Source organism: Geotrypetes seraphini, chromosome 6, assembly GCF_902459505.1.
Source record: "Geotrypetes seraphini chromosome 6, aGeoSer1.1, whole genome shotgun sequence".
Classification (NCBI taxonomy): domain Eukaryota; kingdom Metazoa; phylum Chordata; class Amphibia; order Gymnophiona; family Dermophiidae; genus Geotrypetes; species Geotrypetes seraphini.
In genome coordinates, this window is record NC_047089.1 from 205,132,879 (window position 1) to 205,157,792 (window position 24,914).

Here is a 24,914-nt window from a genome sequence, read left to right on the forward strand (position 1 = left end):
GTCCTCAAGGGCCACAACACAGTCGATTTTCAGGATTTACCCAATGAATCTGCATGAGATCTATTAGCATGCACTGCTTCCATTGTATGCAAATAGCTCTCATGTATATTCATTTGGGGAATCCTGAAAACCCAACCTGTTGAACATCCCTATTCTATAAGGTTATCAGATACAAACTGAGACTTGAGAAAGTTACATCAAGAATACAAATTATTGAAATGTCACTGAACAAAAATAAAACCTATCAATTTAAGGTAGTTGGTCAGAATCTGCACAAGCTACAGTATCTTTCTGATTCTCAGTTAGGTAGTTCCAGTTCTTTTCACCAACAGAACACTGAAGAATATCCAATCCATGTAAAATAAAAATTAAAAAGAAACCATATTTTGCCCATGGAGGAAATCAATGCATGCAGAAATCAGGAATAGGTCAATAGGGACTGAATAAGCAAAACACACCTTCGCTTCCAAAACTATTATCAGAATCCAAAGTAGAAGCGTATCTTCTGAAGATCATTAAAATTACCCGTTTCTTCCTCATGCATTGTAGTTAACCTTAACAAACAACTTGTGGTTCATTAAGTGCTACAAAACAGAAGCACCATGTGTTGCACTGATCTGGAGAACTTGACCTAGTTGTCTGAAATGATGCTTTACAGTTTATGTGGGCTTTGGGGGTTATTTTTGTTACACTCACAAGCTAGCACCTAAACTCAATTTTTAACAGTAAAAACATGAACAAAAACGTCATGATAAGCATTAAAACATCTGAACAAAATATCAGGTGCATGTAGAGGACTCCTATCCCTCTTCCAACACCAATACCCGTGAAACCATCCAAAATGTGATGGTGGGAAAGAGGACTATTCTTTGCAGGACAAAAATAAAAAAGGGCCATGGCAATAACTTTATGAAAAAAAGTTAGCGTCAACTTAGCAAGCATTCATGGTGCCCTAGGTATTCTGACAATCAGCCTTATTAGATAAAATGCTGAATCTATATTCCTGCACCTGTGTTTTGTGTACGCTGGATTCCCAGCAAAATATGCTAATGTTCTCTCTGATATGTGGTCTTATGTTGCAATGATTATGATTAAATATTTGATCAGATAACCTGCTTTATCTAAAACTCAGTCAATTTATTTACTTTTGCAATATTGGGCTTTCTTCCAGCTAGAGTTGTCATTTAGCTTTTAGCTCCAGGACAATCTGGGGCCTTTTTGAAACACTGGGCAGGAATCTGATAGCTCACACTCAGCAATAAACCATCCGTGATGATTCTGCTTGGCTTTTCATGCAATCCCACTGGCTGACAATTTACCCAAAGAGATATGCTACCTTTAGTACAAGCACCAACTTCTCATCTAAATATAGTACTATTAACCAACAGCAAGGCAGCAATCACAAGCCAAGATTACATCACAAAGCAGTAGAACAGCAGTGGAAATGCAAGAAGAATTAAACGTTTAGTCTTAAACTCTAGCCTTATACTTTTTACTTTTGGTTGCAAAAAGCAACTGACCAGCCTGATAAACACACCCTTGTGCCATCAGGATGTGCCACTACATCCTGTTCTGTTCTTGCTTATAGTACATAAAGTGACAATATGACTAAATGTACTATTAACTTATTAAAATAGTAAAACTAATGGTATTCCCCTAGGAACAGAGAAGAGACATGAGTGTGAGATACTCCTGTGATAATACAGGAATCCTTGACTGTCAGAAGCTTCTGTAAATTCAATGTAAGTTTTCTAGAAGTCTGTGAAAGCCATAAATATATTTGGGGGGGATATAAAGTAAAATGTGTGTGTATGTAGCAGCACACACACTGTGGACTTCCCTTAAGAGTTAATTTCTCAAACAAAATACCCCACATGTGTGTTTATCATGGTCAGACACTACAATAACTTAAGTTACCATATCTACAGAGATTATGGGGCCAAAAAATAGGGGTCTTAGCTTATATTCAAGCCATCGCCTACCCATCCCCCTCCTGGACCTATTGCAGGCCTCCCCAGGGCCTACTGTAAGACCTGGAGGGTCGGGATTTGAGGGACCCCATCTCCCATCCCAGCCAAATAAAAAAAACTCCGTGCACCCTCCCCCCATTTTCTGTCCCAGCAGAATAAACCCCCCTCGTGCAACCCCTGACTCCTCAGCGGCCTCGCAGTGGGCGGGACAGGCGGAATCCCTTCTGCCTCTTGTGCCTGCCAAAATTGACAACCACACCTCCCTCCCACTTCCTCCGTTCAGCAAGAGGGCAGGAAGATCACGCCTGCTGTATGCACCGGCTGGCTATCAGTGACCCGAAAGGTACGTGGGGGAAGTGGGAGGGAGGTGTGGTTGTCAATTTTGGCAGGCACAGGAGGCAGAAGGGATTCTGCCTGTCCCACCCCTGCGAGGCCGCCGAGGAGTCTGAGGTTGCATGAGGGAGATGGGGAGGGGGAGTGCATGGGTTTGTTTGTTTTTTTATTTGGCTGGGACGGGGGAGGGGGTACACGGGGTTTTTTTTTATTCGGCTGGGATGGGAGAAGGGGGATCCCTCATATCCAGACCCACCACTGGAGCATCGGGTCCTGTGGCAGGCCCGGTGGAGGCCTGCAAAGCATAGAGAGGGAGGAGGGGTGGGATAGGGTGCAGAGCCTGGCAGGGAGGGAAGGGTGCTGGGTGCAGAGCCTGGCAGGGCCCTTGAATATTAAGCCCACCATCTTCTATTCAAGTCAACCATTTTTCCTCCTTTTTGGGGGGAAAATGGTGGTCTAGACATATTCGGATCAACATATTCGGGAATATACAGTATTAGTCTTATGTTCTGTTGGGCTCTAACTTCTTCAAAATTCTATGGCAAACATCTGTATTTATAACTGAAAAGCCACAAAAAGATCAAGGAAGTTGTTTTTTGGTTTGAATCACTATGTCCAGTTACATCATACCAGTGCTGGCTACAAATTGGCTTGAATCAATCTGACTTGGTTCCAACGTGAGTGGTGTTTAATATGCCTCCATCTGATCACATATCAAGAGAATTAGCCTCACCTTAGTCCATATGTAACAAGGTCACTACACACTAAGTTGAGTGCACATGGATACAGTCATGCATAAGGACCTCATCACAAGCTTAAGAAGCCGCATAAATATTATATATATAAAGATGTATAAGAACATTTCCTCCCTCTGGTTTTATCCACATGCATTATGCTAGTGCAAATTCTTCCAATTCTGTTATGAAAACAGCAAACCATTCTACATTGCTTCACAGACTGACACTCCAATGGTAAGGGTGAACAACAGCATTACAATTTTGCTTTCAGCTCAGTGTATGCTCAAAAAGGTAATACCTGATGCACAAGCACATCACTTACACAGGTTGAAAAAGGAATGTATGACTGACCACAGCTCAGTATTTGGTATTAACATTTTTTGTTTGCAAACAAAGCAACTTAAATAATTTAAAAAAGCAGCACTGTTAATGACATCACCCACATAAAAAAAACAAAATCTAGATCACCAGTCTCAGCCCTGGTTTACAGAAATTAAATGCAAATATACAAAACATTTTTCAATGCATATTAATCAGCAAAAAAAACAAACAAAAAAAACAACAACATCCCCCCATTCTGATACAACATGTAAGTGAAAGGGAAAGGGATTATCAGCCTGTGTTATACTGTTGCCTCAGAGTCTTCATCTGGGTGCCGACTCTTGCTGCTTCTGCCAAACCCCTTCAACTGGTAACCCAAGAAAGTTGGGCTGATTGGCAAATAACTGAAACACTTATACTTTTGAATAAAGTTCATGCCGAAGGGTAGGTCGTAGGACTCCATGCCTTCCACTGCTTTGCTGCCTTTGCCCACGCCTCTCTTCCACTTCCGAATTCCTCTCTCCTCAAGGGAACCTGGGTTGGAGATAGAGTAATTACACAGGGAGATATGTTTTATTCACTGTCATCTCACCGCCTAAACAATATTCTCACAGCCAACTTCAGTCAGCATGTCACACCTTTGAAAGAGCAGCAACTTCACACATTTGGATTTTTGCATTTCCAACCCGTGCTCAAAGAAAATTACAATTTGTGTACAAGCAGGTAAATCTGTGCCCAAGACAAGGCTTACAATCTAAGTTGTATATGAGATAATAAAGAATGATGACGAAGGTGACAAGCAGCATCACTGTGACAAGTAAATTTGAATGCCTTACTTCCCTGTCTTTCAGCTCACTGCTCCATTTTTTTTTTAAATATTCCCTCTTACATAAAAGGTTCTCTCAATGCACTAAAGTACTATTATTCTTTCAGCAGTAATTCCATAGCTCTTTTAGACAATCAAAAGCTGACCTTCTATGCACTGGTGATGATTAACTTTACTCATAGCAAGATGAAAACTCAATAGTTGCTATGATTTACTGTGAAAAGTTCTAGCACATTTCCCCCCCCCCCCCCCCAGTGACTGCAGACTAAAGTCAATTCATTCAGTCACAACAATTTATCTCCAAAATACAAAGGATAATTTTGGACTAACCTGGGATGGTGTTATCCAGAATAAAGGCAACACAGCCTCCCACAAACATGGCTGTTGTGAGAAGAACATTTAATACTTGGTCAACTTCTGCTATTCCTGAAAAAAAACAAAAACCCAGACAAATCAGATTCATATAAGCAAAATTCCACCAAGCAGAAGAAGTCTTGGTTGGTTATTTCGCTCTACTGGTTTCCTTTTGGATTGATTTCTAGGTATCATTCTGTTCTGTTTAAAACATTTTTAAGAATAAAAAGATGTGTATTTACAGAGGACAGTTTTATAAAATAGCATCTAAACTAACAAGACATGGGCATAGATGTGTCTTTATAAAATTAATCCAGGGAAAGCGGATGTACACATTTATACATTACAATACATTAGTGATTTCTATTCCGCCATTATCTTGCGGTGCAAGGTGGATTACGTATGAGTTGTCAGGACATTTAGGAGTACATTAGGAGTTGTCTGGACATATTTGGAGGTGCTAAGGGTGAAGTGGTTGCAAATGGGGCTTGAGATGGAGCTATACCTGCTCCAGACTAAGAGTGTAGTGTCAATCCTGTCCATTTTCCTCCACCACCACCCCACTTTGAAATGTCCTATGCATATATTGAATAATTGTGTCTGAATTAGAGAATGACACAGGGACAAATTTTTCCCCATCCCCACAGCAAATCAATTTCCCTGTCCCATCCCCATGAGTTATGTCACTGTCCCTGTCCCATTCCTGTAAGCTCTGCTTTAACCACACAAGCCTCGAACACTTATGATTTTAAAGTGTTTGAGGCTTGTGCAGATGAGGCCAGAGTTTGCAGGAATGGGGCAGGGGCAGGGACAGGAAAAGAACTCACGGGGACAGGACGGGAAAAATTTGTCCCCGTGTCATTCTCTAGTCTGAATGCTTAATTATTATGCAAGCATATCCTCAGGCAACATAAAGAAAACACTTATGGTGACTGGACACATGGAGTGTTGTCAGGAATTAAAAAAAACAACAACCCAACAACAACATTTAAGTGGATTTGCAAAATATTTTGCCTTCGCCATCTTCATAAACAACTCCAAATGTGGGTTAATTAAAAGATGCAGAACTCAAAAGACATGTTATATTTCAACCCCATTACCTTCTAGTAACAAAAGCAATTGCAGTAAACCCCACTTCTTCCCCACATACACTTTTTTATTTGGGGAAGCAAGTGAATCTTCCTGTCTTATTCAGTCCAGTTCAGAGCTCCATACCTGTAACTAGAGGGTTCTGTTTGAGATAACTTGGCAGGACTAATCCAAAGAAAATGGAGAACCCAAGGACAAATAAGTTCCGTGAAGAATTCAAATCTATGAACTGTAGGTTAGAGAGGCCCACAGCAGTTATCATCCCTGAAATGAAAACAAATCACAAACCAATGAGTGCCACCGTATCACCGTTTGTACAATGCAACAGAAGATTAGGCTCTTACCTCGATAATCTATTTTTCAGTAGAAAAACATAGGAGTCCTAAACCTGCGGGTAGTATATCTTCACCTGTGAGGTATGCAGAAGACATCATCTACATTTTCATCGCCACCTCCATGCATCACCAGGCACTGCCCTCTCTCAGTTTGTACTAAAGCAGAGATAATCCCTGAAAGAGGAGAAATAACAAAGAGCACAGGGAAACGCCCTGATGACAAACTTTTGTTCTGCTCTACAAAAAAACATAACTCATTAACAAATGCGACATAGATCAACAAGGTGGAATGAAACCCACCACCTACCTGAGTGCAACCAGCACTAACACTTGTTCAACTCTGACCTTGTCAAAAGCAATCCTATATAGACCCTCCTGTCTGTTATAGGGGAAAACACCCTCCAGGGCTTCAAGACAAAGTTGGACAAATTCCTGCTAAACTGGAGCATATGCAGGTGAGGCTGGACTCATTTAGAGCACTGGTCTTTGACCTGAAGGCCGCAGTGTGAGTGGATTGCTGGGCAGGATGGACCACTGGTCTGACCCAGCAGTGGCAATTCTTATGTTCTTATGTGCTTTATCCTGCTTGAGTGCCATTAAACAAGCCTCTGCAGAAACATACCTGTCTAAGGCTAAAAGCAGGCTACACTGAAAACTGATAGGACGAGGCTTCAGAACTCGTGCTTTTCTACTGGAAAGAAGATTATTGAGGTAAGAACCTAATCTTCTGTTCCAGTGCAAAAAGCACACAAGTCCTGAATCTGTGGGACATATCAAAGCAGTCCCTCGAGCCTAGGTTGGGATAGCAGAGTCTGCTGCTAGCACAGTGGATCCAAAAGCGAAGTCCTTTTGTGCTGTTACATCCACTCTGTAAAATTGTTCTGGACTTCTGGTGGAATGTTCTTTCAAGGAAATTGGTAGATGCTTACCACATCCAATGTAAGCAGAGGAAATAGCTGCCCGTATCCATCTGGAAATCGAGGCCTTTGAGGCTGGCCTTCTTCTGCATCCAGAACCCAACAGGACGAAGAGATGATCCGACAACTGAAAATCATTGGTCACCTCCAGGTAACGAAGGAGAACCCTTCTGACATCTAGCCTTGTAAGTTATTTTGTTCTGCTTCTTTACATCTGTGGCCTGGAATGCCGGCAGTTGGACTTCCTGATTCACATGGAACATCCACACCACCTTCGGTAGAAAGGAGGGAACCATACATAGGAATACTCATGTCTGTGATTCTATGAAATGGTTCCCTGCATGAGAAGGCCTTGAGCTCCGAGGTTCTTCCAGTTGAAATGATGGTCACCACGAAAACTAGCTCCGAAATCCGAAAGTGTGGTCTCCTGTAAGGGCTCATATGGGGCCTTATTAAGGGCCCTCAATATGAGGTTAAGGTTCCATGAAGGACAAGTTTGATGCACAGGCAGATGCAATTGCACTGCTTCCTTCAAGAACTTGGAAATATCCAGATGATAGGCCAAGGAACTTCTCTCCAAATGAGCTCGAAAACAGGAGAGACTGGCCATCTGAATCTTTAAGGAACTGACTGCCATTCCCTTTTCTAGTCCTTCTTGAAGGGAAGATAGGATCACAGCAATCTGGCTCTATCTGTTGCTCCAAACACCAGTGTTGAAATGATTTCCAGGCTTTCACGTAAGACACTACAGTCACTGGTTTCTTGGAATGAAGGAGTGTAGGTATAACCGCCTCCAAGTATCCTTTCTGTACTAGGGCCATGTGCTCAAGAGTCATACAGTAAGCCCAAAATGCTATGAATACTCTAAGGTGACTGGCCATTGCAAGAGCAGCATCTGAAAGAGAGAGAGTCTCTAGATCTGCATACTATGAGTGACACGGCCAATCTGATGCCAAGAAAACCCACCAGCCCTCCATGCGTCACTATTCTTTGAATGAACTGGTCTATCACTGGCCAAGGCGAGAATGCCTACAAGAGATTCCTGGTGGCCCAAGGTTGTACTAGAGCATCTACGTATGCTGGTGCTTTCCCGTTTACTCTAACTGAACTATCACACGGTTCTATGATTGTGAGCCAATGCATTCAGGTCAAACGTTAGACACCCCAATTTTCAAGTTAAAACCATTTGTTAAATAAAATACAGTTTAAAAAGACAAAACATCACCAGGAATAATGACAACTTTTCAAAGACGTATAAAAACATTGACAAACAGGAACAAAAGGGAAAGAAGGGCTATAACTACAATGAGTAAAGAGAAAGAAAACATGTAAGCTCTGAACAATCCTGTTGAATGCTTCTTGGGACAAGGACCACTTCTCTGGATCTGCCTGTTGACTGAGAAAGTCAGCCTGAACATTGTTCACTCATTACATGTGCTGACAAGATGGCTATCAAATGGTTCTCTACTCAGTGAAAAAACAGCTGGGCCTCCAATTTTGATGGTGCCTTCTTGTCAGTTGATACAAGCCACTTCTGTGACAATGTCCGAGAAGACTCTGACTACTTTCCCTTCCAGGCAATAACTGATCTTACTGTCTTCATACGGAACTTGGGCACTTTTAAGGCTGCTTTGATTAACTTAAGATCTAGAACTGGTCTCCAGTCATCTGAATCTTTCTTTGGCACAATGAAGTATATAGAGTAGATGGGATGGAGTAGGTTTTAACGGAGATTCCGGCAGTTGGAACCCAAGCACAGTACCGGGTAGAGCTTTGGATTCTTGCCCAGAATTGAATCAGGTTGGGCAGACTGAATGGACCATTCGGATCTTTATCTGCCGTCATCTACTATGTTACTATGAGTATCTGCCTGAGCCCGATTCTGCATCAGGGATTTCTTCCATCACTTGGATCTCTATTTATTTTGTTTATTTATTTGTTTTCTATCCTGCTTTCCCCAAAGAGCTGAGAACAGATTACAGGTTAAACATCACTAATAATAAAACCTTAAGCGCGCATGCACACTCCTATCTGCATGATCCGTAGCTCCTTGGCCAGCTGAATGTTAAAGGGGGCAGCGCAGGCACGCGATAACATAGAGAATTCCTTGAGGCTAAAGATTGGGGGGCGGCCGCTCATGTCACATTTGCATCCCACGTCTGGGAGGAGGCAGCTAGGCACTCGCCACAGGCTAAGGGGGAGGTGTCATTCTGACCATGAGCGAATGGCTGGAGGGGCAGAGGACGACAGTTTGAGATGGGCAGGATGGATGAAATGGGGGAAGGAGTGGGCGGGGCTTAGGTACTGTATCTTAGTTGGTGTTCTTAGTTTCCAGACAGATCACTTGATCCTAAGGATGTAGGTAAATTTTAATGGCATAAATTCTAATACTGGACCCTGCCCCCCCTTCCCCACAAGTAACTAATATATAATCTACTATTTAGTCTCCCATTTTTGGAATCAAGAAAGGAAATTAAATTTCAGTAAATTAACACAATAAAGAGACAGAAAGACACACAGACAGCGGCAAAGGAGAGAGAGAGAGAGAGACAGAAAGACAGACAGCAGCCAACGAGAGAGAGACAGACAGCGGCCAAGGAGAGAGAGACACACACACAGACAGCGGCCAAGGAGAGAAAGAGACAGACACACAGACAGCAGCCAAGGAGAGAAAGAGACAGACAGACACACAGACAGTGGAAAAAGAGAGAGAGAAAGAAAGAGACAGAAAGACAGACAGACACACAGACAGTGGCCAAGGAGAGAGAGAGAGAGAAAAAGAGACAGAAAGACAGAGAGCAGCCAAGGAGAGAGAAAGAGAGAGACACAGAAAGACAGACACACACATAGTGCAAGGTTTTTCAATATGAGTTTTTATCAGCCTTTCCACCATTGCTTGTACTCTGATTGTTTTCTCCGGCCTCCCTGCCAGGGAGTCCATGAAAAAGTCTCAAGGTGGATGTAAAAATTCAAACTTGTAACCCTACTCAAATGATGTTTAGTACCCACAGGTCTGTATAAATCTGTTCCCAGGCCTCCTTACACTCTGCCAATTTCCCCTTTATACGGAGAAGATCAGAGAGAGATTTGACATCATTAGGACTTTTTGGAATCGGATGACGAACAGGCACCTGATGCAGGGTTTTGGCCAGAGGCACCAAACCTCTGCCTAGACCAGGGGTAGGCAATTCTGGTCCTCAAGAGCTGGAGCCAGGTCAGGTTTTCAGGATATCCACAATGAATATGTACAAGATGAATTTGCATGCACTGCCTCCTTGAGATGCAAATCTATCTCATGCATATTTATTGTGGATATCCTGAAAACCTTACCTGGCTCAGGCTCTCGAGGACTGGAATTGCCTACCCCTGGCCTAGACTCTTGAAATAACCTCTGTGAAAAGAAATTTGCCAAAGACTGCTAAAGCTGCCTGTAGCCTTCCAAAGGAGCAATGACTTGCCCCTCAAGATGCACATGGCTTGCTCTCTGGAAAACACTTAAGATGCCTGACCATAAGGCTGGTCATGAGGTTGTCTAGCCCTTTGCCAAAAAGCATCTGCCGCCTATTATTTGAGCCAAAGCATCTTTTGGGCTGAAATAGAATATGCAGACACTATGCTCATGACTTGAAACACATCATACGTGGTGTCTGTGACATAATCCACCCCCCAACAGCACCATCTTGGGGTGGGCACTCACCTACAAAGCCGGAGCCTAGCATAGCATTTTATGGTAGGCGCATACCACGAAGGAAGCTGCTGCCACTGTCTTAAGACCCAAACCATTGCCTTTTGAGAATCAGATTCAGTCTGCGGTCCTCACTGGGAAGAGAAGTATGCTTTGTGACCTGTGCCACCAAGGAATCCACCTTAGGTGGCATAAAAGGTGCTGGAAATTGGAAGCCATAGAATAGAGCTTAGTCATCGCCCTAGCCACATGCGAGGGTCCCTCTGGCATCTCCGAATGCGAAGGAAAAATGTGGACTGGATCATGGAGCTGCTCAGCTGTGGGCACTGTGATGAAACAGTTTGCAGAAACCTCTAAATCTAGTTCCCGAAGAGACTGCAATGATCTCATTTAAATCGGCTGGCTTAAACAGCCTACATAATGTCCGATCCTCTCCCTTATCTAGGGCTGCTACAGCCTCCTGGCTGTACTCACTCCCATGAGAACCTGCTTCTACTTCTGGAGAGGCATAGATTCAGATTCCCAATCATCCCAGTTCTTCTCTGACTGGTTCTTGGAGATTTCTGTAAAAGAGCCAAAGACTGCAGGGATAAACCTTCCTGCATGCTAATCAGCCCAGCCTCAGCTGCACCTGGGACTGTTTGCACTTTATATAGGCATGAAACATGAGAGCCACAAAATCTGATCTGAATCCCTGGAGGATCTCCTTAGGATTTCTCTCAGGGGACCTCCTTGTAGCAGTAGCATCCATGCATTTTCTCTCTGCTGGTGGTGCCAGATCACAAGGAGAGAGCTCTAAGAGGGATTTATGTCCCACTTCTAGAGCTTTGAGCCTTTTGAGGGTCCCGGGGGGAGGGGAAGGGGGACTAAGTCCACAGCTTCCACCCCCTTTTGCGTGCCATGGCACGCGGCACTTGGCCACTCCTCAGGCACCTATCCAGTGCAAAATCGACACGATAGTGGTTAAACCACCTGCGGAGTCCATTCTGTTTCCAGACACAAATAACAAGTTGAGGCAATTTTTAAAAAATTAAAATCAGAAAATTTAAGATGGGCACAGCAGCAGCGATTCTGGTGCCCAAAACGGCCCAGTGGAGCTTAAAAAAATAGAGAAAAATTCCAAAAACAGGATTTTAGGGAAGGAGGCCCATAAGGAAGCCCAAGAAACACTTAAAAACCCTCAAATCAACTCTGCCCTGATGTCTCTCATAGACAGTAATGGGCTGTACTCACTGTGCATCAGCTCTCACTGTAGCTGGATGAAAGAAAAGCTTTTCAGCCTCAGACAAGCAAGCAGGATCTCCAGGCTGCCTTTTATACAGGCTGAATTCAGCCTGAAACCCTCTACACCACCAGTCTCCAAGATGATTCTTTGGGGTGGGAGGAATACAACTGGTACCTGCAAGGTTTCCCGACCACCACAGAGCCCAAATACAGTATGTGCTCACATGCTTCGGTCAAAACCAATTAATAGACTCACAGGGGTCAAACTCCAAGATGATCCAAATGCTAGGGCACGCTAACCAGACAGGTGCCTTGCAGCAAGGGTAGCCCTTCCAGCTATTGACCTCAGAACACTATGGGGCTCATAATCGAAAGAGAAAAATGTCCAAAAACCGGCCTAAGTCGGCAGTTGGATGAACATTTTCCAAATACGTCCAAGTGCCGATACTAAAAACGGGTTTTGGACGTATTTCTAAACGACCTAGGCCTTCATAGTGCCGCTGAACGACCAAAGCTAAACAGGGCGTTTCGAGAAGTGTGTCGAGGGTGGGAATTGGGCAGGACGTGGGCCGGCTTAGACTTAGTCGTACAGCATGTATAACCGAAAGTTATAAAGCCCAGGATTGACGGAACTTGGGACGTTGTGACTTAGACCATATAAAACATGGTCTAAGTCACAAAAACTCACCTAAAGTCACCAGATAAGCACTGCAAGCACATAAAACAGACCCCCACACACTACCCCAGTGATCACCAACCCCCCCACCCCCATAAAAATATTAATCATAACTTTAAAATTCAGCCTCCAGACCATCATCACCTGGCATAGGAAAGCCTAGTCATGTTGCACAGAGGCAGCTTAAGTCGTCTTGGGGGTGGGTGAGGGACCCATAGAGAGGAAGATCCATTCCCATAAGCCCCTGTAATCACTGCATTGATACTTAAACATGTGCACTCCCCTATACACCCCCAAAACCCTTTTTTACTGGCATATAAGTGTTCTCCTGCAGCCATAAGGGCTATTGGGGTGGTAGATAAGTGGGTCTAGGGGATTCTGGAGGTGGTTTGGGGGGCTCACCATGACCTATAAGGGAGCTGTAGTGAGGAGAACACATGGCACCCTTTTTGTGAAGTTCACAGCAATGCCCTGTAAGGTACCCCACTATTTAGGTGGCATGTCTGGGTGTGCAGTCCATCACTTTGCAGACCCCTCCCACATCCAACAGGGCTTGTTCAAGGCGTTTTGGAACTGGACGAAAAGTTGGATGAAAATGTGGTATAAAGATAGACGATTTAGTGGCTTGGACGATCAGATCAGCAGGACGTATAATTAGACGATTTTCGAAACGAAAAAAAATTTGGACGTATTTTTCGAAAATGTGTCTTAAGCTGTTTTTTTACTTTGGACGACTTGCAAATTGTCTGCAGGCAGAGCTGTCCAAGTATTACTGGAAACCTCTATAGCACCCAAAACCTCTAAAAAAAAAAAATCTGGTAATACCCCAAATTAAGAAATTTAAAACAAGAGCAGATGAAAGAGACACCTTCTCAACTCATTTGCAGAAGAAAAAGATTGAGGAGAGAGGGCAGTGCCTGGTGATGCAGGGAGACAGAGTTGAAAATGTAGATGATACCTTCTGTATACCTTTTGGATGAAGATGCACTACCCACAAGTTCAGGACTCATGCTTTTTGCATTGGAATGTAGTGATGGACACTATTTACTCTCACAGGCACATAAGTGAGCATTCAATACATTACTCTGCTATACCTCCTTTCACCATGAGCAAACCCCAAGCTTTAAATATTCATCTGAGAAGATGATTCTTAAAACTTACTGTGCATTTAATGATGGCACTAAACCATCATTAAATGCATGCATTTTACCACCCTATTATCAAAACGGTTTACCATGATTTTTCCGTGCTTTCTGGCACCTTCCAATTGAACCGTGCAAAAGTAGTACGAGGTCATTAATATTAAAACTGTATTCTACTGTAGTATAATGAGGTCAAGATTATTAAAATGAGCTCCATGGGCAATTCCCCAAAGGGAATGGCCCTCCATTTATATGGAATCAGGGCCGATATTTAGCGACAGGATCTGAGCTGTCGTAGCCTTACTTTCCTGTCAGTGCCTAAGCGCTGATTAGCTCAAGCACTGACAGGAAAATAAAGTTCAGACCCGCCACCACAAATGGCCCCGATTCCCTCCCTGCAGTGCCCAAAAACAATCCTTGTGGTCTAGCAGCCTCCCTGCCATTGCCACCCCCCTCCCTCCCACCAATACCTCCTGCTCTCTGCCATTGCCACCCCCACCGATGCCCCCCCTCCAACTTCATAAGATTGACAGGGTAGGAGGGATGCCCACTCCCTCCTGCATCAGGGTCGAAGACCCCCCTCAACAGCCCCCCGCCACCACACAAGCCTGGTGATCTAGTGGACCATTCCCCCCTTCAACCCCCGCTCGTACCTTTTCTTCAAAGGCTGACAGGAGGGATGCCTACTTCCTCCTGCTGTGGATCCCTCACCCCTAACCCCCCACCACACAAGCTCTTGTGTATGCTGTGCATGTACAACTGCTGCATCCATTAACCCCCCCCCCCAAAAAAAAACAAACAAACAAACAAACAAAAAAAAAAAAATACAACCAGCCCCTGCTCTCCCTTCTTGCCAGTTCAGGCAGGAAGAGCAGAGCCTGCTTTCTTTTTTATTATTTTTTTTGACAGGCAGAAGGAGCTGTGCTAGCAATTTTTCTTCTGAGCACAGTTCCTTCTCACCCTTTACTGGTGATTTTTTACACAGATAGCATGCATATAATTAGCATGCTATTGTGCTGAGAATGATCCGTAAAACAAAAATCTCTTCCACCATGGTATTATTTTTTTTTTTTAACTATGGTGTCAATAGCTCAGAGAATCTGGACCTGAATTTCCACCAAGAAAATGACCTTATACTATCATGTGTCAGTTTCCCTCCTCTCCCTCAAGTATTATTTCTACTACTAATCATTTCTATAGTGATACTAGACATACACAGCACTGTACACATTCTATGCAGATACTTCCTCTGTCCCTGGTGGGTTCACAATCTATGTTTTGCACCTGGGGCTATAGAGGATGGGCGACTTGCCCAAGGTCACAAGGATTCTAATTTAGGAATAGTGCTGAAGATATACTGTTCAACAAATTCAAGTTTTTAGCCAAGAATAACTGACAAAAAGCCCTATAATGGAATTTAAGAAGGCAGCTTATTGAGAGGTGATCCCAAACATGGGGCACCCCTACAGTGCAAAAAAACAGGAAAGAAGGTACCAAGCCTCGGAGTAAAACAGAACGAAAGGAGATGTCTAAACCAACCTCCAGTTACATGTACTTTAGTGATAAGTCCAAATTCCCAAAACAAGTCCTTCATATACAATATAAATATGGTCTCGACTAGGATCCAAGTTTCGGCGACTGCATCACCTTCCTCAGGGAACAACAAGGAACTTGTGATACTCTGCAAATGTTGCGCAGTAACAATCCAGCGTCTTTGCTCAGAAAAGAAGCTTTTTTTCCCTAACAACAGAGACAGTTTCTAAATAACTGGAGGAGGACCCTAAACCAAGTGCCATGGGATTGATCCTGTTTTCTCTGGGACTACCAAAGCATTCTTTGAGGGTGGGACTGAGCCTACTTCTAAGGTTAGAATAATGTGAGCAAGAGAAGCCAGAGATGCTTTAGAAAAGACTGATTGTGTCTAGGCTAAAGGCACAGATATGCCAAATTTATTTAGCTTTCTCAGGGCAGGTGTGTCAAAAGCCCTTCCACCAGCTTCAGGGGAGCAGGATCCTGAATAGGGTATAGTATTCTTTCTATCTCTCAGCCATAGTGTAGAATTGTGTGGGTGATTGTGCCCTGTGCTGCATTCCTCTCCAGGGCACTTTCCCATGTCTGTCCCCTCTAATAACCATTTAATTTTAATCAAATTTCTGCCACAGACAGAACAGCATCCAATAACCCCCAAGAACATTTGTCATGTGCTCTAGATTTCCCTTCCTCTCCTCCCCCAGTACCTTAAATCCCTGTTTCATTTTCTAAAGGAAAGAAGCCAGTTCAGTTTAATCAATATTTCAAAAAGGCTAAAGCAGACTGCAATGTCACTGAATAATTTTAAAGGTACTCCGACATTGATTAGCGCCTCTGGTCATCAGCTGCTTATTTCTTATAAGCAAAAACTTATCTGTAATGTTTTAATCTTGCATTTATAAAAATTTTCAAACAAAAATTGTTATAACTTTGTGCAAATTTTTCTATCAAAGAAGGAAACAAGACATCATGAAAAATTCATGCATTTTTTTGTCATCTGGTTGCTATGTATTTTAATCAATGACAGCATGAAAGATTTGGGAGTTATTCCTGGCATTTCAGCACTTTCTGAAGTAAATATCTGAGTTTTACCAGGCCAAGATGGATTGTCAAAAAGGTCAAGCTTCTGCTTTCAGCACCATTTCTCAGATAGAAGGAAGCTTTTTGTGTTACTAGGTAGACCAGGTGTCTCCAAACTCAGTTCGTAAAGGCCACAAAGCCTTGCAGGATTTCAACAACGAATATGCATGAGATATAGTTGCATACAATGGAGGCAATGAATGCAAATAGATTACATACACATTCATTGTGGAAATCCTGAAAGCCTAACTGGGTTGCAGTTCTCAAGGACTGAGGTCGAGAACCCCTGGGCTAGCCTTAAACAGAGTCTGCTGCTCCTCTCACTCAGAGAAAGCCCACCAAGATAGCCACCAGTTACAGAAAAAAAAGCTGATTTTACGGGCCACGAAAAAGACAATGCTTGAATACAACAGACTCCTCCCTCTTTGGCTATGATGGGAAGAAAACCAGAATAAAGGTCAGTCTAAAACAGAGGTATGCATGGGGACAGAGACAATGGAAAATCTGCAGAGATGGTGAGGGGGTGGTAGCAATATGATGGGGATGGGAACCAGTTCTGTTCCCTTGCACATCTCTACTTGTAACTCCTGTCTCCAGCACATCATCAGAATTTTTTTTTTTCAAGTGCAGAATGAACAATCGTGGAACAAAGAATAGAACTGAAGCTCTAGCTCTGTAGAAGGGTTTTATTTTTTTTACACAGTTGAAATGATGGACTGAAGAACATTATGGACTTTGATATTTAAGAAAATAATGTTAGTAAGAATATGGGTTTCTTGTATATTTAACAAAGAAATGTCTATTATTTTGTGTTAAATTTTAACAAGTTATTAGATGTATTTTATGTTTTGTTTGAATTTATAAGATCTTTTAAATGTGGGTTGAGTACCGGGATGGGAAAGAAAAATGTTGGGATGGTAGCAATCTGACAGTGATGAGGTAGGGATGGAAAAGAATTGACTACGGATGAGGACCAGATTATGTCCCCATGCACACCTCTAGTGTAAAAAAAATGTATACTGGCTGGCTAAGAAGCACTACTGGAAATATTCAGTTCTTGGTAATTTTAGGATCTTTGCAGGATGAATGGGAGTTGGATACTGGGGATAAGAGTATAAACTAAAAGAAAGCAAATAGAGACAAATGATGTTCATTTGGAGAAGACAGGATTCCCACTGCACAGAGGGATCCTCTAAGTATTTTTCACTTATTCATGAAATTAGGACTATAAAAATGAGATGATATTTTGCTGAAATACCATATTACAATATAGTACTGGTTAATGCCCAATCTGAAATATCAATTTGTATGAAATTCAACAAAGAAAATGTTGCTTGGGTTTTTTAAATTATTTTTGCTTCCATGGAGTGTGCAGAATTTTGTTCATTTTTTCTTTATTTGCCTTTTGATTTTTGATCGTTTAAGTGTTATCTCTTTTCTACTGTCTGGTAAATCATGAATGGGACAGGCACTATATCCAACATTTATTCACAATTCAAGAACTAATGCCATTACCAAAGAGCGTGCAGAAAAGGGCTCCAAGGACAGGGTCTGGGAGTGAGGCGAAGAGAGCACTGAATTTCCCAATCATGCCTAAAAGCAGCATGAAGGCTGCTCCATACTGGATAACCCTGCGGCTTGCAACCTATGTAGGAGAAAGAAAATAAACAAATGAGAGAAGAGGATTAGAAGATGCCACAGATTGTAGGCAAATGAACGTCTATGCCTCCTGCCATGAGATTGGTTACTGGAAGGGAAAAGCTGCCCAAGAAAAGCCTCACTTGAGTCACCACCGGAAGATTTTCAGACAGACACTGGAAGACATTCCTTCTCTCAACCTGGCTCTTCTATGACAAGGGAGGCAATCAACAAGTACACTGTTAACCACTTAAAACTGGGGTTCTTAGTCGAAAACACACAGGACAATCGACAGCTGATAATACGGAATAGACAATCACGCACAGGACATCAGCGCGCCGGACTTAAACTTAATTTTATAATGCTCCGAGGAAAGGTTTGGGGAGGGAAATCCCACAATTAAGTTAGTACTGTTTGCACTGCTATTGGGTGGGGGTGTTGGGGGGAACCCCCCATTATAGAGGGAAGGGGTGTTTTTCCCTTTATTTTAGGGAAAAATGTCAATTTCCTCTGTAATGTGGAGGGGTTCCCCCCAGACCCCCCCAAAGGTAGCGCAAACAGTACTAACTTAACTGCGGGGTTTCCCTCCCCAACCCCCCCCTCGAAACACTTTAAAATTAAGTTTAAGTCCGGCACGCTGATGTCCTGCGTGCAATTGTCTGCTCTGTATTGTCGGCACTCGATTGTCTCGCGCGCTTTTGTCCCATCACCAAAACTGGAAACTCAGGAGGAGCAGCACTATGGAACCACTGCAGAAAGCTGTAGATTACTGCTATGGTTTTTTTTTTTTAATAAAATAAATAAAATAGCAGTAATTTGCATGCTCATTGCTTACAGCATGCCAAAGTAGTTCTGGGTTGAGACATTTGTAGTAGAACTGGCACTGTAAGCCAGCTCTACCATGTGTCTTTCTGCATCCACCCCTGTGTGCGAAAGATATTCAGTACAGTCATCCCTATCTGTCTGTGTGTTGATCACCAACAGATATGCACAAAAAGCTAATTTGTACTGCCTGTTTGTAATATTTAATGATTAATTTTGTTTTCTTAGGGTTCTTTCTTGGAACTCCACCAAAACTTGGCAACCTTCCAAAGTGTGGCTATTCTCCTGTGGTCTACAGAAAACCCCAGTAACAGACAGAAAGCCTCACTTTCTCCATTGACAAAAAGGGGACATGCAGGAACACTTGGTGACTACTAAGCTAAAAATCGCTTTTGGGAGACACATTGGTTGGGCAAACCATGGAATAAAGAATGTTGGGTGGGTGGCTGTTGAAATAATTGTTCAACTAAGCAAAAAGGGTTCTGGGATCTCAATTGTCCAATGGCATCTCAAAGAGGTCAGAGTAGATCTTCTAAGATCCCACATTTTCCCTAAAGGTACTCAGATGTGTATGAACATAACAAACTTTGGAACATTGTCTGGCCTCTATGTTGAGAGATATGCTTATGTGCAACTGTGTGTATGCATTGTTTTCTATCTTGCTTATCTGTGGCTGAGAGAAGGGTCGTTGCTGAGCAACTAAATGCTTTTCTTCCCCTGTCATTTTGATCGGCCCTTATAAAGTCTTAAAAGTTAATTCAATGAAGGAAAAATGAAGTCTTACCTGATAATTTTCTTTTCTTTAGTTCCAGCAGATGAATCCAGAGACTTGTGGGTTATGACCATCTACCAGCAGGTGGAGATACAGCTCAGTATAATGCTATCACGTAGGATGTCATACTCCTTGGCCAGCCAGAATTTCTCATAACAAAGCAGAAGGACAATTAGTGAAAACAATGATTTAAGTAGAACTTCCTTCCTCACAGCCACTACATATGAATCTGACAACAATCAGAACTTGATGATGCCAGAAGACCAAACACCTAAGTAAGAAAAGGAAATAAGAAAGGGAGGCACTCTGGATTCACCTGTTGTGACTAAAGGAAAGAAAGCGATCAGGTAAGACACAGTTTTTCCTTCCTTGTGATCAGCAGCAGATGAATCCAGAGACTTGTGGGATGCAGCAAAGCCACCCTTAGGGTAGGATAGTGGAAGTTATGCAGAGAAGTCAATGTCACAAAGGAGGCTAGCAAGTTAGCTGCCATTCTGAGGTTGAGAACCAATTAAACTAAGTGACTGTATGTTCTTAATGAAGTTTTCCTTTGCCCATAGATATGGAGACTAAAGATTAGAATAAAAAGAAGCCGCTCACTGTTGCCAACCAGAAGAGGGTAAGGGTCAACATCCGCCACATTGTTATTGGTAATCAGGGCATGGCCCAGATCAGCTACACAGTAGTGGGGCATCTATAGAAAGGGACTGGAGAACCGCAAGTGAGCAATGAAGCAAAGCCCATGCTCAAGCAAGGCGGTATGGACCACCAACTACTATAAAACTGAACTCCAAATCCCACTGCTATAAAACTGAACTCCAAATCCAAGGAACTAATCTGAACTAATAAAGCCAGAACCGAGGTCTTGTGTTAATATGAAAAGGAGTCGTTCTGCCCCAAAAGGGCAGAAACTATACCTAGAAATGGAATATACAACTACCTGCAGGAGGATCAGTCTACTCTCAGCAATGGAACTGTACTCCCATGCAGAGCTGAATTGCATTCTGCAGTCTGAACCTGAATTGTGTTTCATATTCTGAGCTGCGGCTGGACCCCACAACAGATGTTGAGACATGCCCCTTCATTTAAGGCAGAGCTGAAATAAAGGACTCCCGACTTGGGAGAAAGTTGCAAGGCCTCAGCAGGAAGATGCTATGCCCAACATTAAAGATAAAGCTGTTCTCTAGTATCATAGAAAGAGCTGAGGTCCTCAAAAGGATGAAGCTGCTGCTTCCAAAGCCATGTTGATTACTTAAGATGGAACCATGCTCAATAAGATGTGCTGATGCCAAGCTCAGGCTGTGCTCTCCAGACAACCATGAAGCTATGTTCCACAGTAGAGATGAAGCTTGCTTTTTCTACAGATGAGGCTGCATACCATGCACAGATATGAAGGTGTGCACCACAGGCCAAGAAAGGCTGAGCACGAGATGGAATTGCACCTAACATTCAGAGGTAGTACTGAACTTGACAAAGCAAGAAAGAATTGTACCCAATATCCCAATATGGAATTATCCATTACATCCCATGAAGAAGTTACACACAACATCCAGTGATAAGAGTTCTGTCCCACATCCAGAGACTTAGACATCCAAAGACATAGCAAAAGCTTCTGCTATGCTGTGCAACCCATTGCTAGACTTTAATTCTACAAAAAGAAGCTGTCTGTTGACCCTTTTATTTGTGTATACACTATTGTCTTTCGGGGTTGTGACCCCTGATTTAGGCAATTGTATGCCGAAACACAGCTATGTGGGGTCTTATTGTTTTTGCTATTGGTTGCTGGATTGAATAAACTCTAACTGTGATACTCCTCTGGCCGAGGTCTCAGGCCAAGACAAACAGTAAAATGCAGAACAGACATATAGCTGTAAAGAATAAGACACTGTACCAAACAGAGAAAGTCTTAGTCTTCAAAAGTCCAAAAGAAGAAGCATAGTAAGCCAAGTGAAGGTCTTCAAATGAACCACACTTTATTGGCAACCAATATAATATGTCATCTAAACATGACTTCTTGTATATTATATTAGTTGCCAATAAAGTGTGATTCGTTTGAAGACCTTCACCTGGCTTACTCTGCTTCTTCTCTTGGACTTGTGAAGAATAAGACTACAAAAGGCACAACAAGCAGTATAAATGGCCATCTATATAATAAAACCGTAGGCGGCGCATGCGCAGTCTAATCCGCGTGCTTCCGTGATCCGTATGTCCGTGGCCGGCAAGAGTGCACATGCAAACTTACAACAGCTCGCACTCACGGTCTGGCTGTCTCTTTAAAGTTTTTTTCGGTGCCGGCTCACCTGCTCCGCCTTCCTCTTCCTGCCAGTCTCAGCCGGACTCACTCCTCCCCCCCTGGCAGCCCTGAACCTGTTCCTCCGTTCCCCGCCCGACGGGCCGGTGAGTGCTGCGCCAGGGGCAATGCAGGTGGAGACTATCGGCGGCAGAGCCGGAGGGAAGGGGGGGTGGGAGGCACGCGACGCTGCAAGTCGCCGACTCCACCCCCCCCCCTCTCTCGAACCGCACAAGGACTGCCGTTGACGAAATTTGCCCCACCGTTCCTTCCCTTCCTCCATCAGGTACAGTTCAGCTACGCCTATGTTAAAAGCAGCTGCTTTGAAATTGGAGTCCTGCCGCCACCGTAACACGTTCCCTCTGCCGCGGTCCCATATGTCAGAGAAGGGGCGGGACCAAGGCAGAGGGGAACGTGCTACGGCAATGGCAGGCCTCTGATTTCGATGCGGCTGCTTTTAACATTGGTGGAGCTGCACTGCACCTGATGGAGGGAGGGAAGGAAAGGTGGTTGTGCGCTGTTGAGCCCCTCTGCACGCGCCCAAACCAAAAAAGGAGCCAGGACTCTTCCCCACCCGGCGCCGCAGACCCGAAAAAACGGCCCTACCGAACAGACCCGCGAACAGGGTTGCCATGGAAACCTAACCGGAATTACATGCAGTCGGCAAGGGTCAGTGAGAGGGGATCAGGAGCTAAAGAGAGATTGAAAAAAACAAACAAACAGTGCACAAGTAGAGAGAGACACACAGACAGTCACAGAAGGACAGGGGGCTAGAGCAGAGATGCTTGCAGGGAGAAAAAGCTAAGCAGTAATGTTACAGCTTGAGAGTGCAGACTGAGGAAGAAAGCAGAGACAGCGCTACACAGGGAAATGGAGGGAGGAAAGAGACAGAAAGAAAAATACAGACAGACATAAATTCTAGCACCCGTTAATGTAACGGGCTTAACGACTAGTATAATATAAATGGCCAGTAATATGTTCCTATTAACACATAAAGGAACAAAAACCACTTCAAACGTCTTTTAACTTTCAATGGTGCTCAGATTCCAAGATGGAGGTTAAAAGTACTCAATAGGGGCATACCGCCCGTGAGAAACTTTATATGGTATCAATCATTGCACCTAATTGTAAAAGATGTTTCAAAGTCCTTAATCAGTAGTAATTTGTAATGCTTAAAAGTCCAAAAAGTGAAAACACTGATAATCCGAATTTTAAACTGTGTATATAAAGAACTTCCAAAGTAAATCACTTAGCTGAAATATAAAGAAATGCGGTGAAATAGCTGGGTCCTGACGCGTTTCGCCACACAGGCTTCCTCAGAGAACCCGCTTGCAATTCCTTACATTCAAACTATAGTAATGTTTTCAAATTTTCAATCCTGCTGTTGCTTCTGTAATCTTTTAATGTCCTATGACGTCATAGGACATTAAAAGATTACAGAAGCAACAGCAGGATTGAAAATTTGAAAACATTACTATAGTTTGAATGTAAGGAATTGCAAGCGGGTTCTCTGAGGAAGCCTGTGTGGCGAAACGCGTCAGGACCCAGCTATTTCACCGCATTTCTTTATATTTCAGCTAAGTGATTTACTTTGGAAGTTCTTTATATACACAGTTTAAAATTCGGATTATCAGTGTTTTCACTTTTTGGACTTTTAAGCATTACAAATTACTACTGATTAAGGACTTTGAAACATCTTTTACAATTAGGTGCAATGATTGATACCATATAAAGTTTCTCACGGGCGGTATGCCCCTATTGAGTACTTTTAACCTCCATCTTGGAATCTGAGCACCATTGAAAGTTAAAAGACGTTTGAAGTGGTTTTTGTTCCTTTATGTGTTAATAGTTATAACCCTTCAGGAACATTTGTTTTGAAACTTACCCAGTTGTTTATATTGGGATTCAGTAATATGTTCCAGCATATTCACAAATACAGCTCACCAGAGTAGGAAGTAACGGACCCCAGGATCCATACCCAGGAAATGATAAAAGGGCAAGCCTCCAGAGGAGGCACTTAATGTGAGTTGTCTTTTTATTTTTATGAGTAATATTAGCTCAGGTATGTAACCATTTCAAATTTCATATAATTCTACTGCGGTGGCAGAAATGATACTCAGAAATCACTCTTGCTTTTTGTCTGGCCTATGGTAGAAAATAAAATTCTTTTAAAATTCACTGTAACCAAAATCACCAATCTCCCCAATTTCTCAATTACACCCCCTTAGAGGGTTTCATTATTATTAGAAAGGTCCAGAGTTACAGTCAGGCAGCATAATTAGATGCAGAAACACCAGTTGACAGAAATGGCAAGAGGAGTCACAGAATGCCCCTCAGAAATTACTGGAAATAAACTCAGGGGAAAAGCAGTATTGTCAGCTACAGGAGAAAAAGGCACAGCAAGCAGTGTAGATACTGAAATTAGCTGGCTGAGAAAACAGAAGGGAGAGCTCCCACATGTGGAGCTTGAAATGCAAGTTTTTAAAATGGCTGCAGGTGCCAGCAACTGAACCACAAGACAGCGTGGGACCTGATGGCCCCACCACCAATGCCAAATCTAAAAGCTCTGACCCTGAGAGACATCAAGAACCATGCCTTGCTTCTGCTCTCCAATTCCCAGCAAGAGAGCAGCACTTAATAGTTTCAGCCGAGATAGAAGGTAAAGAAACATAAATGTGTACTCGCTACTGTAAAGGGCCGACAGATCTGAAGTAGTTTTCAGTGGCTCGGAACTAATTCAGCTCCCTCCAAACTTTGGCAGCAAGCATTAAGAAGCCAATAAAATATGCTCTTTTTTGTGAGGAAGGAGAATGGGGCAGCATATAGAAGAATGGGGTGGGGGAGGGACCTGGAGCCACCAAGTGTATCTTTTAAAGAAGGCACTCCTTAGCCTAAATACCCCCCAAGCTCAAAAGAACTGAGAAACTCAGAAAAGGAACAACGTAGCAAAGACAACCAGGAGCTTGTAAGAGACTATCCAGGGAAAAATGCTTGAGTACCTGAATAAACTCATGTAAACTGTTCTGAGCTCTTCTGGGAGAACGATACAGAAAATTGAATGAATAAATAAATAAATAAATCATCCTGTGTGACAGAGCTCAGTTTAATGCTCTCTATCTCCACCTGCTGGTATACGGCCATAACCCACAAGTCTCTGGATTCATCTGAGGCTC

General features: G+C 43.0%; 1 protein-coding gene across 2 annotated transcripts in view; it reads right to left on the reverse strand.

Annotated features, from left to right (window-relative positions):
• Nucleotides 1-2,434: 2,434 nt before the first annotated feature.
• The window catches only part of SLC23A2 (solute carrier family 23 member 2), a 257,086-nt gene continuing 234,606 nt past the window's right edge, over nt 2,435-24,914 (reverse strand). For both annotated transcript variants that reach the window (XM_033949751.1, XM_033949752.1), the window contains 4 exons: nt 17,735-17,864; nt 5,757-5,894; nt 4,518-4,613; nt 2,435-3,895 (listed from right to left, as the gene is read on the reverse strand). In XM_033949751.1, coding sequence (XP_033805642.1) covers nt 3,663-3,895; nt 4,518-4,613; nt 5,757-5,894; nt 17,735-17,864 — 597 coding nt within the window. In that variant the 3' untranslated portion in view covers nt 2,435-3,662. The remainder of the gene's footprint in view (nt 3,896-4,517; nt 4,614-5,756; nt 5,895-17,734; nt 17,865-24,914) is intronic.